The sequence below is a fragment of the Perca flavescens genome, chromosome 18 (assembly GCF_004354835.1).
Source record: "Perca flavescens isolate YP-PL-M2 chromosome 18, PFLA_1.0, whole genome shotgun sequence".
Lineage (NCBI taxonomy): Eukaryota > Metazoa > Chordata > Actinopteri > Perciformes > Percidae > Perca > Perca flavescens.
Window position 1 is genome coordinate 23,345,612 of NC_041348.1, and position 16,199 is coordinate 23,361,810.

Below are 16,199 nucleotides of genomic sequence, written 5' to 3' on the forward strand. Positions count from 1 at the left end.
TCCCAGAAACAACATACGGCTATACTCGTATAATCTGTTATACAGACCTTCTGAAGCTTTAGAGGAATTTCTCTGAAGCATTATAATTTTATACATTTCAAAAGGATTGTAGATGAACGAGTGCCTCCTACCAACTTGTAGGAGGCATTAAGCATCTTCAGAAGATCACAAACCTGCAGGAGGAACCCACAAACGTTTTATTTAAACATATTTTAAGTTTTTATTGTTTTTGTTCGTTGAACAGTGATGTTCTTTAAGTGACGTTTGAAGTAAAATGAGTGAAAATGTTCAGATCGGGAAAAGGTGCCCAGAACTATCAATGTAAGATCTTGCAACTAAGATGGGTAAATGCACTTAAACTCACACACCCACTATCCTGGGCACATTTACATTACCATGTAGGTAGACCAGTGCTGTCTCCAAGTCATTTCCAAGAGCAATACTGGATGCCATGGGTAGCAAATAACCCCATGATCACCGTTTTCTCCCTTTAAACCAGGAGAAAGTCTGAATGCACAATTTGCCTCAAGGGTACTGCACCCATCTCCCACTAACAGGCATGAGGCATCACAACCCAAAAAAATATTCAGCACAGAAAGTCTGCGTGTGTGTGTGTGTGTGTGTGTGTGTGTGCGTCTATAACCTGTAGATAAATAGAGTGAAAACTCCCAATACCAATCGCACACAACAAAAGGCCACCTAGGTAGGTATATGTGTTTATATTTCTAAGTTTCTGTATGTGTGTCTTTGTTTCACTGTTTTTTTGTGTTTGTGTGTGTGTGTGTGTGTGTGTGTGTGTGTGTGTGTTAGTGTGTGTCATTTTAGCGGAGTTTGTTTTCTGAGGCTTTTGTGACAATCTGGTTTTTTCATTTCCTGAAGGATGATTTCCTTTGTCCCCCTCTCCCTCTGCCCAATCTCCTGAAGACAGCGTCGGTTGCTTTTGTACTCCAAGATTTGACAGCAAACAGGCGTAAGAATGCAGATTGGCAAAGATTTCTCTGAAGAAACTAGCATGTGGTCGTCACAACAGAGAGTTGCATGCTAATAGCTTTCAATTTAAGTAATGCCATGACTCCCTACAGTCCGAAATTTGTTTCATCTAGTCGCTGTACTTCAATCAAAACAATAACAAAAGATGCAGATTAGTGACATCATCCAGTAGCACGGTATGGGGGGGGAGGTGCTGTTATGAAAATTGTTCTCTGTAGAAAGTCAAACTGTAGCAGGAATGTGACCTTTTTAATATAACAACAGTATTAAAGTCAGGTCGGACTAACACTTGTAGTTCATTAAAATGCTCTGACGTGGTTATTTAAAGTTTTGGAAAAGTCATATTACATCAGGGCTCTGGTGGGAACCCTGGAGGAGGATTGAGGTCGATAATGACTCATTTTCACACCTCTTCTTGCTCCCTCTTCTCTCTCCTTTCCTCTCTTATTTTATCCTTGTTTTGTCTGTCTCTCTCTTACTGTACTGCTGCACTTTATCCCATATTTGTTTCTCTCTCCTCTTTTCTGTTCTGTTCGCCTCCACCCTCCTTTTAAATTCTCTTATTTCCAGTGTCTGAGTTTCTCTTCCTCTCTACTTCTCTTTTGACTCTAACTGATTAACAGTAGGAAAGAGAATCCTAACAGGTATGTCACTGAAATGTTCATCAGTATTTTAGGTCTTTAGGTTTTTCTTCAGTAAATATTCCTGTTGTGACATGGCCATGACAAAATGTTGACTTTAATGAAGATTGTGTCAACTTGATTTGGGATTTGAGAGGATTATGTCTCGGTCCTCTCGTTCTGGCCACTGATGGAGTAAATAACTGGCTTATGGAGCTCTGACTGATGTGTATTATAGCTGTGTGGCTGAGTGTTTATTGTTCCTTCGTTTCTACTACCCATAATAACCCTCTCTTCTCCCATAATTTTCCTCTCCTGCTGTGCTATTCTTTTGGTCTTTCCTGTCTTTCTTTTATTTCCTATCCCCCAAGGTGGAGATGGGTCATCATGTTGCCATGGTAAAAGCTTTGATTATTGTCCAGGTTGAGTGGATGGCGTCAGAGAAATTAGTTTTCTCAGACAGAAATGTCAATAATTTCGAAGGAGGTAAATTGCTAAACTCTGGTTTGCAAAGTGGATAGACAATCATCCACAGAGATGTACAATTTCCATCAGTAGATAGTGTCCTGACAATACACAGGAGAAGCTTTCTGTTCTGCCGCTGAGTAGTTGCTGAACACAATCAGGCAAATCAGCTTTTTATGCAACACCTCTTAAGCACTTACAGACTTAAAGCACCCCTACCGAATGGGAAAGACAAACCTATTTTCTGGTTCGAAATTCTTTCTTGTAATTTCTATCTACTAGGGGTGTGACGAGACGCTTACTCCACGAGACGAGACACATCACGAGATTGGGTTCACGAGAACGAGACGAGACGAGATTTAAAATTTTTTTTTAAGAAATCCTCAATGATGAAATATATGAAAAATCACAAAATGCAAAACAATTTAGGTGCCTTTTGAAATCAACTATTAATGATGAATGTTATTTAACTTTTTTTTTACTATTTTAATGAATCATATGCAGTAAAGGACGTGCAAACACTGCAAAATGTTTTGTATAAACTCTACCAACTGGCTTCTGCCCTGTACAATTTCACATGAGAAATCTAACTCCTTTCCACAAATCGAACATAAAAAAATAAACAGTATAAATAAAATAAATGTGTAAATAACAGAAAAAGTTTAAATGCAAACAGTAAGTGTATCAATAACCAAAGTACTGCTCTCTCAAAACTACAAGTGCAAACAGAAACAATTTTTTTCTATAAGATAAACTACACAGAACAGCCTAAGATATGGTCATGTTCTTTTTCAAGAATATAAGCATGTCGACTATTTCTGGCAGCAGTTGAGACCTTTGGGCAGTAACTATGTCTCCTGCAGTAGAAAAAACACACTCACTTGGAACTGAGGTAGCAGGGATGGAAAGGTATGCTTTGGCAAGTGGAGACAGCAAAGGATATTTAGGAGTTGCCGAAATCCGACATTTTCCACCACAGAAAATGGCCTCATATCAGCTGCAATGAAAACGCCTATGTCCCTCGTTATTGCCGTGGCTCTTGCACTTACCGGTGGCAGAGATGCAAAGGCTTTTAGAGTTGTTTGCCCTTTTAATGTTTTCGTCGCGGGTGCTGTAGTTGGTAGAGAGCTGTGGTGGTGCTGCTCGTGTTAGCCGCGGTATACGGCATTTTTTTCTTACAATGTTTACTTATTGTGTTCGTCTTGTCTGTCACTCTTTCGCCGTTTATTTTTTCCGCAGGAAAACCAAAATGTTTGCACACCAATGATTTAAAAGTGGCAGGGGGATCTTCAATAGTAATTTCACGCTCCATCACGCTGACATCACATCGCCTCACGAGACAACTTTTCACCTCGACGAGAAATATCGTCACGTTTTAATCTCGCGAGATCTCGTAAAACGAGATCTCGTCACACCCTTACTATCTACGTATTTTAGCTTAATTCTTGTGAAATCCAGGGAATATTTACCTCAGGCACAATGACTGCTTTGTACCACTGTTATGTATTTCCAAATGAAAAAATATTTAGAGAGTTTTTTTTTTTAAAGCTTTAAATGCGAACAAGGATACAGCAATTTAATCAACTTTTTAGTACAGGACCTCTTTGCAAAAGTGGATGAATTAAAGGTCCCATATTGTGAAAAGTGAGATGTCTTTTGTTGATTGATTGATTGATTGATTGATTGATTGATTGATTGATTGATATATAAATGCTGTGAAGGTATCACCACAGAGAAATGCACAAAGCCTGTATTCAGAAACGGTGCCTTTAAACGGGCAGATTTTTTTCTGTGTACGAGAGAAATGCGAATGCGTCCATACTGGAGCACAGATGAGCTAATGGCGAAGGAGGTCGAGCAGCACAAGTGTCTGATATGTGTAGGCTGTGTAGTGTGGATTTAAACTATGAATTTACTGTCTTCTGGAGTCCAAATCAGCAAGTGGGGTTGGATGGAGAATAAGTATTAGTCAATAAAACGTCCACCCAACTACACATCCATTCCCGCTGTAGTGTGTATGTGTGTGTGTATTTTCAGTCAGCTGTGAAATGGGCGATTCCTCCTCCCGGTTTAAGAACCGAGGGTAATGATGTTGAATGGGAGAGGTTTATAGAGGCATTAAGCCCACCTCTTAGTCCCTCTCTATCTCTGTCTTTCTGTCTCTGGCTCTATTTCTTCGTCCCTCTCCCCCTCTTCCTCAATGTCCCCCTCTCTCTGTTTTTTATGGTGGCATTATTATCTTGCTCTCCCACCCATTAATGTTCAGGTTAGAGCAGAATAATAAATTTCAGGATCATGCCGACGCAGCGTTTCTCCACCTAAAGCACATCCTGTGGACTCGACAGAAACACTGCACTGGAACACACAAGACAACAAAGATTGTGGCATATTCTTGTTCTCCTTACCTTAAAAAATATATATATATATTTTAAATGTATTTTTTAGGGAAACACTATCATTAGTAGAAGCAGCAGTTGTTTTGTTGCTGTTGAAGTAGTGTAACCATGTGAAACGATTGGCAGGAATGTGTTTGGCGTCACCCATGTGTGCACAAGACAAGCAAAATGGGAACCCACTTATAGAAAAACGTGCCAATAGCGCTACTAGAAGTTGAAACCTCCACAGGATGCCTTTTTAAAGTAATTTTAAATTTATAAATCTTTATTTTTCCACAGCCATCTTAGTCACTACTTCTATCCAGGGTTTCCTTTGGTTACACTTGCCTTCTTAATCTTCATGTGCCCACTGTTGGTACGGAGTGTAACAAATATTGAAGCACTCCTTTTTAAAGTCAGACTGTGTAACTTTCGAAAGAAGAAATAACACAAACCAAATGAATCAACAATAAAACACACCCTTGCTCAGTTCAATATACTCACGTGACCAGTAGCGTATGGAGACTAGTGATAGCTAATGTTAGCAAACTTTAGAGAGCGATTGCTGTGTAACTACATTTACGCTACCATTTACCATCTTGTAATAGTCACTTGGGGCATGCTAATCACGTCAATAATTTGTCCTAATTCTACTGTTATGTTATGTTATTTTTGCAAATAACATGTTTATGTTATTTTTTGCAAAAAACAAACATTTGAATCTCTTTCTCTGTCTGTCTGTCTTCAGCTTTCAGCCTATGGAGGGAGTGTGGTCTACACTGTGTCTTATACTACAGACCAGCAAGAACAAATGGCCATTAGAGTCACCTCACAACCTGACATAATCATAGAGGTAAGTTTTCAAATGTGCATACAGACAATGACATCAGAGCATTGGCATATATACTGTATAAACACGTATATAACATAAATGAAGAGCAGGTATGTATATCTGCCTTTCTCTGTATGTACTACTGTGTGTGTGCGTATGCGTGTATGTTTGTGTGTGTAGTAGTAGTAGTAGTAGCTTTTGATTTTTAAAGTTGTGCTTTATTAAGCCCCTGAGAGTGTAGAGGTCTGTAATTAGCTGCAGTTCTCTGGGCTGCACCTCGGTCCAGGGCATTGACCAGGATTGCTCCTAACATTTAACACATTCATGGTTTTTGTTGTGGGAGGAAAAGGTCACAACCAGAGAAAACCCACATGGATGCAATTTTGAGTCTCTGTGTGTGTTTATGTACAGTATTTGTGTCTGCAGCATATTCATCTTTTCCTACAAGCCATTGACTTTTGCACCAGTGAAGACCACTAAATAAAGCAGCAAATAAAAGCTGTTAAAAGCAGAGACACACACACACACGCACACACACAGCTGGCAGAGAAATGCTGAACTTAGCAATAAAAATGCAGATAGAGAGTCTCTCCCTCGTCTCTATGTCTTTTATAATGAGCAGGTTGTGATATGATGTATGGCAGCAATAAGCAAAGCAGCAACGCTATTAGTTAATTATTTAAATCTCCTAAATCACTAAGCAACATTGTGTGTGTGTGAAGGCACAAATACAAACAGGCACATAAGCAGGTTGGTGTATGTGTTTTTCTATGTTCACTGTGCCAGAGCTGCAGAAATGATCCTGTTGCACACACAAAACTTTCTTCCAGTGTTAAGAAGAGGAAGTTTTTATTAGAATAGTTTGGAGAAAAAAAATGAATAAATGCTGTCTGTTATTACAGCTTATTAGCTGCAATAATATGTAAATTTTTACGGTAAGGTTTACGGTAGATATTGATCAAATATAGACACAAATGCAAATAAAATGTATTAAGACTTTAAATGTAATGCCTGTCATTTAGAGCTGGGCGATGTGGAAAAAAAAATCAAATATCTCAATATTTTTTACCAAATACATCAATGTCCATATTGTGGCGATGTTGTAGGGTTGACTATTGGTGCTTTAACAAAATATTAACACAATGAGAGTTTTGATAAATAATCACCAATAATATGGATATGATGACTAAATGGGCAAATGTAAATAATAACACAGCTCTAACAGCCTAATAAGTTCAGAAATTGACATCACTTTACTGCAATGCAGCCCTTAAAACCAGGAAAAGACTAAACTTGTGTCATATGTCGATATAATATCGATACACTGCATTGTCAAGTTCTACTTTAATTTAGTTAACGTTCCTTAAAAATGCACACGTTTTTTTCCCTGCAAAACTAAAGAGAGATAGAATGGGAAGAAGAAAGTAAGGGAGGAAGGAAAGATGAAAGAATAAAGAGAAAGAAAGGAAGAGTGAAAGGAAAGAATGAAGGAAGAAGATGGAAAAAAGAAGGCAAGGAAGAAAGGAAGGAAGGAACAAAGATAAGAAACAGGGAGGAAGGAAAGAAGAGGAGAAGCAAGGGAAGTCAACAGAAAGAAGTGAAAAATGAAAGAAAAAACTGCGAGATGGATAGTCACAGACCAGTAAGCCTGTGTTATTTAAAGACGTGTCAGTCAGATGGACAGACTGACACAGAGGAGATGGGAGGAGAGGAGGACAAGTGTCGGTCTTGTTATCAACAAAAAGCCTCTCCAAATGATGACGATAATGAACCACCTACACACTGTCAACCAGCGTTCTCCCTATTCACTGTCTCCCTTTCAGCCTATGTCTCGTTTTGTCCCCCCCCCCCCTCACTGTTTACTCTGCATATCTGCATCAAGTTGTGATATTGTTTGTTGCGTGAAGCACAGGAAGGAGCCTTGCTTGTAAGTATGTAGGATCTGAATAGACAATAATCTCTCTGTCTTTGTTTGTCTGTATGGCTTTGTTGATTTCAATGTCTTTCTTTCAACCCCGCCCACTTTATCAGCCCTACATCAGCAGAGTTAAAATACCAAGCCTTTCATGACCGCAATAACAACTGCCAATGTACTGCATCTGGAGTTTATTGTTCTGCTTAAAACAACATATAAAAACTTGACTTTGATTTGTGTTTCTTCTGTAAATAAAATGTTCTTACCCTAATGATTTCCACAAAACCAACATTAACTTGATCTACTAACACGTTTTGTCTGTGTTGCCAAAGCTTGATGTACTGTAGCTCAGTGATTCTCAATGAATGTGTATTCGTCCGCCGCTGAAAATAGTCCCCAACAAATAATGTACTTTTACTCCTTAGTTAGAAATTTGCTGAAATTTAAAGTGCCCAGCTGCTGTTGGAATTGAAAAAAAATTACCTAGCCCTTTTAAATAACTACATGAATTACAGTGTATATATTTAGGATCCATATTTGAAGAAACAAATGGGCTTGGAGCCAGGATCCACAGGTGGACTTACGCCTTGCTGTTGGTTTTGGTCTTTTTAAGGTATTTCTTCCCAATAAGACAATTATATGGAAGTGCGACCCTGATCCTTCAGTTGATAATTGAAGGTGTGCTATACTGTATAGAAGTGAGAGACAATTAAAGATAGAGAGTAAAAGCCTCTCTTTCAAAGACTGAATGAAAACTATTTTCTCTGAGGTCACTTTGTCGTTTTTCTTTTCAATCTGCCTCTTTTCTTTGTCTCTCTCTTTCTTTTCCGTCTTTATCTCGGCATCTCTCGGCCCTGCTACTGCATTCCGTCTCTTTATCCATCCCTCCATCTCCTCTTTTTAAATTAGTTTTTATTTAATGGTTTATTGGCATGGTAAGCTCTCTCTCTCTCTCTCTCTCTTTCTCTCTCTCTCTCTCTCTCTCTCTCTCTCTCGCTCCCTCCCTCCATCAGTAGTTGTCACTCTGCGTTAGCTGCTACATGTCATTGATCTATTCTCAACAAGAGATAGTCAGATACCAGGCCCGGGCTCAATTCACTTTGCATTCAGTCCATTCAAAATGTCAATAGAAACTGCAGCTCATTACCTAATGACACATCATTCACTCTCCCTCTCTTTTTTTCCCAGATTAGTTGAATATCATAGGCCTTTCTGAAAGAGGTGTCATACTGGATTATGTTTTGGTGAACATTCACTGTCTACATTTATGGAAGGTTAACTGCAACAAACAAGGAAAAAATAAGAACACAATTTGAAAATGTTTTTCTTCTTTCTCTGCCAGGGAGGCGGGATCAAGATTATTGACAAAAGGTTTGGCCAGCCAGTGTACCCGTCCTCGCCAAGCACCAATCGCATTGCTCTCCTTCCAGAAAACTTCCTGGTTTCAGAGAGCGCACGGCCGATTAGTCGAAGGGACTTCCTGTCTGTGTTGGCCAATGTGACCCGTGTGATGGTGCGGGCCTCTTATAGCACAGAACCCAGCGCTGTGTACAGGTACACACACACACACACACACACACACACACACACACACACACACACACACACACACACACACACACACACACACACACACACACATACTTCAGCTTTAACACTTAAACTATCTGGCATTATTGGATGATAACATACAGCAGGTCAAGTGTCCTGGACATTGTCGTTATTAGTATTTTTGTATCATGTTTGGTATCTAGTATTTTGTTTTTACTTTAAAATTGCAACAAATAACCATAAAATAACTTTAATTTGATATGATGCATATGCTGTTTGTTTGAGTGTCAATTGAGTGCCCTCTAAATGATCAGTACTATACAAACCTGAAGCGTTTCTACTGTAGTGCGACTTTTCATGGAAATCCATGCAAGTGTAGATATTGTCACATAACAAGTATGTACTTTTATTGGGAAACAATTAATAATAGTCCTTTGTGGACTTTTTGTGCATAAAAATCCTGCAAGAATGAACTCAGGTCATAAAGGTTCTAAAGATGTTTTAAAGATAATCAGCCAAATAGCCCTGTTTATGTAAGTGAAGGCTGTTTAACTGTTAACCCAGACAGACTACTTATGTGCGTGCCTGTGTGTGTGGGTGTGTGTGTGTGTGTGTGTGTGTGTGTGTGTGTGTGTGTGTGTGTGTGTGTGTGTGTGTGTGTGTGTGTGTGTGTGTGTCTGGTTTATGCATGTAGATTCCACCTATTCTCAATGCAGGTAGCTAACCCCTCTGCCAGAGGAGAGAGGAGAGCATCAGCTGTAGAAAGCTGCTCTTGCCCTCCTGGATATGCTGGAACGTCGTGTGAGGTAAACACAGACACACACCTACTACAATTTTCAAACTTGCTGTACAATCAATAGAAAACAAAGTCTTGGAAAAAGGTACTGCATTAAAAGTACTATAAAGCCACATCAAAGTGCAACTAAGATATTTTGAATGTCAGCATACAAAGTAAGCACTTTAGTACTTTCTTTTACAGATGACATCAAATAGATTTATTGTAGGGCTTGTAACATCGCATTATGTAGTCACGCATTTTTAATCAAGATTCAGCACACCGCAAGTCTCCTCGTCCATCAGACCGGAGATGCGTTTTACTCCACCGCGGCCAGCCAGACAGTAGATGACACGTTTGTTGATCCCCTCGATACTATCACGGAGCACTTTACGTTTTCTGCTGGCCATCTGCAACGATACTGCTGAATCACTTCCTGATTTCCCAAACTACGTAGTGGCCCGAGGCCCAAATCACAGAATGCGTGTGCGTTAATTGTCCGTCAAAAGAATTTGTGGCGTTATGAGGAATTTCCGTTAACTCGTTACTATTGCGGTCACAGCCCTAATTTTTTTATATTTGTTTTCATATTGACCTCAACACTCACAGCGGGGTGTGTTTTCAGTCATTCTTGCAAAACATTAATAATAACAACACCATTAATAATGCAATGCTATCAGGTTTAACGTAAGCTATATTATATCTAGAGCAAATTCTCAAGTTCAAGTCTCAAGTTATTTTCCATCCCATATTGAAAATGGGAAGGGAACCAATAGCTCCCTGAAAGGAAACTTGTTTTTGTCAATATAAACCTGTTGTACACAAGCAGTGTCATCGGGATGTATATGACTTTTTTTGTTGTTGCAAATAAGCTACATTTAAATATCCAAATAACATCAGTATGATTTATTGCAGTATTCCATGACTGACGAAAGGATCATCCTGTTTTCTTTTAAAGCCTCTTAAGCAAAACTGAACGTCAAATCAGTGTCTAGTTCAGAATGCAGCTGACTTACTGTTACTTTAGTCTTGAAACACAGACACACATGCACTTGTACATACATTACGTTTTTAAAACTCAACCAGACAAACGGATATAATAATCACACAAATAATCACACAAACCTTTACAGTGTAACACAAAGAACAGCACACACATACAGTAAACACATGCTTGAGATGCTAATGAGAGGATCACAGGGTAAATACAGTGCCACACTGAAGCAGCTTAAAGACGCTATCTTTCTAACTACTGTGTGTGTGTGTGTGTGTGTGTGTGTGTGTGTGTGTGTGTGTGTGTGTGTGTGTGTGTCAGGCATGTATTCCTGGTTTTCGGAGGGTTAACGGGAATCTCTATAATGGCGTGTGTGAAGCTTGTCATTGCCATGGACATGCTACACAATGCCACGACATCACAGGACACTGCCTGGTAAGATTATCAATATGTTTATTAGAAAATGTGTTTCTTTCTGTCACTTCATTTGGTTTCAGTGCTCAAATCACACTGAAGTGATTTACTCTGCTTTACTCTTTCCTTTTGAATTGGTTAGCCAAAAAAAGACAAAGTGTTTCTTTTCCAAGGAAAGAGGTACAGCACATGTAAAAGCTTTTATGAAAAGGCCTTATCACTTTTGATAGTTACAGAATGTCAAAAGATCATAGCAAAATGGAAGAAAAAAATGTGCAAAATGTCAAGTTACAGCATTGTATTTTTAGACAAAATATTGCCTGCATTGTAATTGTACTCAACACATTATTCACTGTACATTTCTTTTTTAACTCACAAAGCTGTCAACCTCATTTATCATAATTAAGGTGTAATAGCAAGTAACCTGTAGTCTGTCATGAGTAAGTTAGCTGACATTTTTTATATTTTAACAGTCAACTTGTTCACAGCATTGATTTTTTTCTTTAGATGAATAATTGAGAGAGGTTAAATCAATTTGTTGGGAGCCCTTATGTTGCTCACATCTATTGGGGAATTTCTAGCTAAGAGTCCATCCCATTAACTAGAAAAAAGTAGTACTGTAAGTGAGCGTACAAATGAGCGCTAACCAGATATTCTGAGGAAGCGAGATGGCAGGGCCGTGTGCACACTTAGAGAAATGTTGAAAAGACGTGGTAAAGACGGTGAAGGCATCAACTCCAAAAGAAAGAAAAAGTTTAGTAATTCTGAAGTGGAGGTACTGCTGCAAGAAGTTAGCAAAATACAATATATCATATTTAGTAGCGTCAGCAGTGGATACAAAGCAGCCAATAAAACCGATGCATGGAATGCAATTACTCATGCAGTGAAAGCTGTATCTGGAGAAGAGCGCAGAACCGATGAAGTATATAGGCCTAGCACAATTCATACACAATGGCAATTCAAAGTGCAAACAAACATGAAACTATGTGTACAATAATGAAAATAGTTACAAAATTATAAAGGAGAGAAATATTAAATTTTAAATTAGAACGGATGAAAACAGTATAACTACTTATTAAACATGTCAGCTCTCAATTGTGCATAAGAGTGCTCTTGAGTGTGCGTAGACTCTGTTCTTAACTAAGAACAAATCCCAAAAAAGAAAATATTGGTGAATGCCAGAATCTTTGTGAAAACTGCGTAAGTGGGGTTTAAGAACATATTTGTTCTAAAGAACGTTTGGTGAATGAGGCCCAATGTTCTTAGAACTACCATCTAGTGGCCATTAGTGGAACTGCAGTTAGAAACACTTGAGCCCTGGTTTCACACACACACACACACACACACACACACACACACACACACACACACACACACACACACAAATGCACAATTCATGTGCAAAAATACACATTTAATATACTGGGGAGACACATACATGCCATGTATGTGTCTCATGTGCATCTGCACACACACACATCGTCACTCCCCAGTCTACCCATTGCCTTAGGCTTAAGCTGTCAGTTAGCATCAAACAAAATACACATCCTCACCAGTGTGCACGCACGCACCAGTACACGCACCAGTACACACACACACACATAGAGCTGTGGGTTTTGTATTATCATGTTATGTTTCATTATAGATGAGGAGGATGCTGGGATATGTCAGCGGGAGAACACACACTCTCTCACTCTCTCACACACACACACACACTTACATGTTCATTCACAGTGACAGGCAGACAGACAGATGGACGCACACTCCTTCCCTGAGGACTGTGGTTTCTGGCTACAGTTGAATGACTGAATGATGCTGTGGTCCTATAGGTTCACACAGTGTGTATGTGTCAGGGTGGGTTTCAGCAGTGAAGAGACATTTGATCTGAAAAGGAAATGATTTGAAACATAACTCACACACACACACACACACACACACACACACACACACACACACACACACACACACACACACACACACACACACAAACGTGCATACACACACAGTAGCTACATGAAATTACAACTGTTGTAGCTGGACATAAAAAAAACAGGGATGTCTTGCCTAAATGAGTGAAATCCGGCGGAATTTCCGTTGTCAACGGAACAATCCCAGACGTGGAACGTCGATGATATAGACTAGTCACAAAAAGGCCAGATTCACACTACATTACCTGTTGGTGGTAATTATTGTGCACCTGTGATTTCCAGCTGACCTAGTCGGAGTGACAAAACCAATAATAAAACGGTCACAGAAGAAAGAATAATAATAATGCTGATAGTAACATGTAAATCCCTCAGCCCTGCCAATCTCCTGCTTCTCTTTCTCTCTGCTGAAATATCTTCCAATATCCATCTCATCAGCTCAATGAATTTCAGGATACAACGGTACAGTAGCATTAACAGGGACCCTATGACATTTAGTTTTCAGTGACAACAACATTCTGTGGGGATTGATATTGTTTTAGAATAGGCCTACTATAGGCTATATTATTGGCAATGAATAAGGAGTTGTGATTAGCTTGCTAAGTTAACCATTTCTTGTATTTCCCTCGTTCACTCTAAATAGACTTTAGTTTTCCATAGCAAACCAAAATATCCCCTTTCCTTTACCTCAAGAAAACGTAGCTAAAGGTAAGCAGGTAATTAAAAACAACTTACAATTTCACTTTGTATCACACTAATCAGTCTTCCTTTCACCATTAGCGTGTGTATCAGTGTGTGTGTTTGTGGAGGGGGCGGGGGGTTATAGACCAAAGAGTAGCGACAAGACGAGATGAATCCCTCAGTTACGTACAACGCGCCGGTCTGCAACGCTCTGAAAGCACAACGACTCTTTGTACTTCTGTCTAACTTCCGACTTTTCGGCTATTTTTTTGTAGCTGGATATATATAATTTGTTGTGTCTAAATATGAATGAGGATACGGTTATTGATAAATCGAATTGTTATTGTTGTTCTTATTATTATTTAGGGGGGCTTAGGAACATTTTGGGGTAGCTTCAGCCCCCCTAAAATAAGCCTAACGACGTCCCTGCTCATCAATACTGAAGCTGTTTCTGAGGGACATTATTGTACCAAGCGTTATTGTTGTAGTACCTGTGAATGTGCTCGTTACTATGGTAACAAAATGTGATGCTAATCTTGAACCATATCATTAACCTTGACTTCCTCGAGATTGTTCCTCCTGCTGCTGTCTGCTTGACAATGATTTGATGTGACAGGCAGCTTTATTTAATAACAGTTTTGATGTTGTAAAAACGTGTCAACAAGTGTCTGCTCTTTTTTTTACTGAAGTGCCCTAACCCTGAGTCTATGAGTTTCTAAACCTCTAGAAGCAAAGTGTGACACCACCAGTAATTACTCTAAAGTAGAGCAAGTCTATTGTTAGCTGTTTGGTTTTCTTTTTTTTTCACGGTCCTAACTTGCATCCTACCCTTGGTATAGACTGCAGATTAACTTTCATTTGATAAAATTCAATGTAGTTGTTTAGCATTTTACACCAGAGATGTTGCAGAGTAAACTCAAGATTTTCGAGAGGTTTTTCAAAACACTTTGCGATGTGTTAAAAGAGAAAGAAAGATCCCTTCACTGCCTTAAAGAATTTGAGAATTTCATTTGTAAAGTAGACAAGCAGATCTAATGGTATCTTATTGTTTTCATGCCTATAAGCATGATTCAAGACAATATTAACACAATGGCGTGTTGAGATTTTCATCAATGTAGAATCTGCTTAAGATCTTCCCATGACAATAAGGTTAACTGATCAGATGGTGGTTTATTTGTTTCCCTGATATAAACAAACTTTAACCTGTGTGTCTGCTCCAGGACTGCTCCCACCACACCACCGGCCCCTTCTGTGATACCTGCCTACCCGGTTACTATGGCAACGCCACCCGTGGGTCACCTGCAGACTGTCATCCCTGCACCTGCCCGCTCAATCTTCCTAGTAACAAGTAGGTTCTGAAGACACTGGGTTTAATGACGCCATGACAACACAATTTAATTAGAAGCTTCAATGTATCACTGCTGACCCCACAGTGCATCTCTGACTCTGGCCCCTGTTCTCTCTTTTTTGACCTGTCTCTTCATAATGTTCTCCTCTCCTCACACTCAAACTACATTTGTTTTTGTCTCCAAACAATATCGCCACAAATACAGGCTTCATCACTGTGCTAGGAATATAATTGTAATGACATGAATAGAAATATCATCACCACAGGAAGACGCATCAATGTAAGTGTAGAAACATCACCCCTGTGGGTGGAAATGTCATCACTGTTGGCAGAATCAACACAACTGTGGCTAGAAAACTTAACACAGTTTTAAACTCAAACCTCCCACAAGTAATGAAGGTATTTAAAACCTTTTATCGTACCGTTCCTCTCGTGCTGTGCCTGCTTTAGAGTCTCAAATCATGGTTGTTCAAGTTACAGCAAGTATCTGCTATAAATGTAATTTAAAAAAAGCAGCAATCGGCTGTTTGTCATAGAAGCAGTCCAGTTGAGAGAGCAGAGGCCTCTCATCTGATGGTTCATTTCGGAAGCATGCAGACCCTGTATGTACCCCGTATATACAGACCCCGTACATACCAACCCCGTACTGGTCTTGAGCAGCTTTTGCAGGAAGATGTTTTCTACTCCATTGCATCTTTGTCCACCTGTTCCAAGCACAAGTCCTGTTAATACTGTCCCCTTTTGCTGTTATGTTCTATGTATCTTATGCAGGGCATGCAGTCCCATCCTGGTAAACTAACGATAATAATGGTAAACTGGCCCCCCTTCAATGGCATTGAGCACGTAGGTGCAAAGCTACAAACCAAGCTAAACACACTTCCGATAAAGGTTTGAGACAGGAGTTGGTCTTTACTGAAAGCACTTGTGAAACGTTTAAAATGGTATTGGACAACAAATTCAATGATAGTTACAAATCAGAAAAAGATGAGGTACTATCAACAAAAGATAGACCCAAAGGTATTGTAAACATGAATTGGTACAGTAACTAGCTAACTAGATTCACAAGAAAATGTTGTGAAATTAATTACACTATTCCTCATGCCAGGAAGAAACAAAGCAATCAGTGAAAGACCTAAATTAAGTCCTCTTAGGAAGTACAGTATAGTCATTAATCTACTTAATGACTACTAGCCTACACATAAAGCCACAGGAGTAAAAGTTCAAAGAGTAATACATTAACAGTTAGCCCAACAGTCAACGTTAGTTAAAATGTTGTTCTAGCAACACAGCTAGCATAATAGCTAGCGTGGTTCG

The 16,199-nt window shown here is 39.2% G+C and overlaps 1 protein-coding gene across 4 annotated transcripts in view; it reads left to right on the plus strand.

Moving 5' to 3' along the window:
* Window positions 1–16,199, plus strand: part of lama2 (laminin, alpha 2) — a 192,402-nt gene that overhangs the window by 77,542 nt on the left and 98,661 nt on the right. For all 4 annotated transcript variants that reach the window (XM_028604575.1, XM_028604576.1, XM_028604577.1 and 1 more), the window contains 5 exons: window positions 5,199–5,303; window positions 8,540–8,751; window positions 9,443–9,554; window positions 10,839–10,952; window positions 14,758–14,885. In XM_028604575.1, the coding sequence (XP_028460376.1) occupies window positions 5,199–5,303; window positions 8,540–8,751; window positions 9,443–9,554; window positions 10,839–10,952; window positions 14,758–14,885 (671 nt within the window). The remainder of the gene's footprint in view (window positions 1–5,198; window positions 5,304–8,539; window positions 8,752–9,442; window positions 9,555–10,838; window positions 10,953–14,757; window positions 14,886–16,199) is intronic.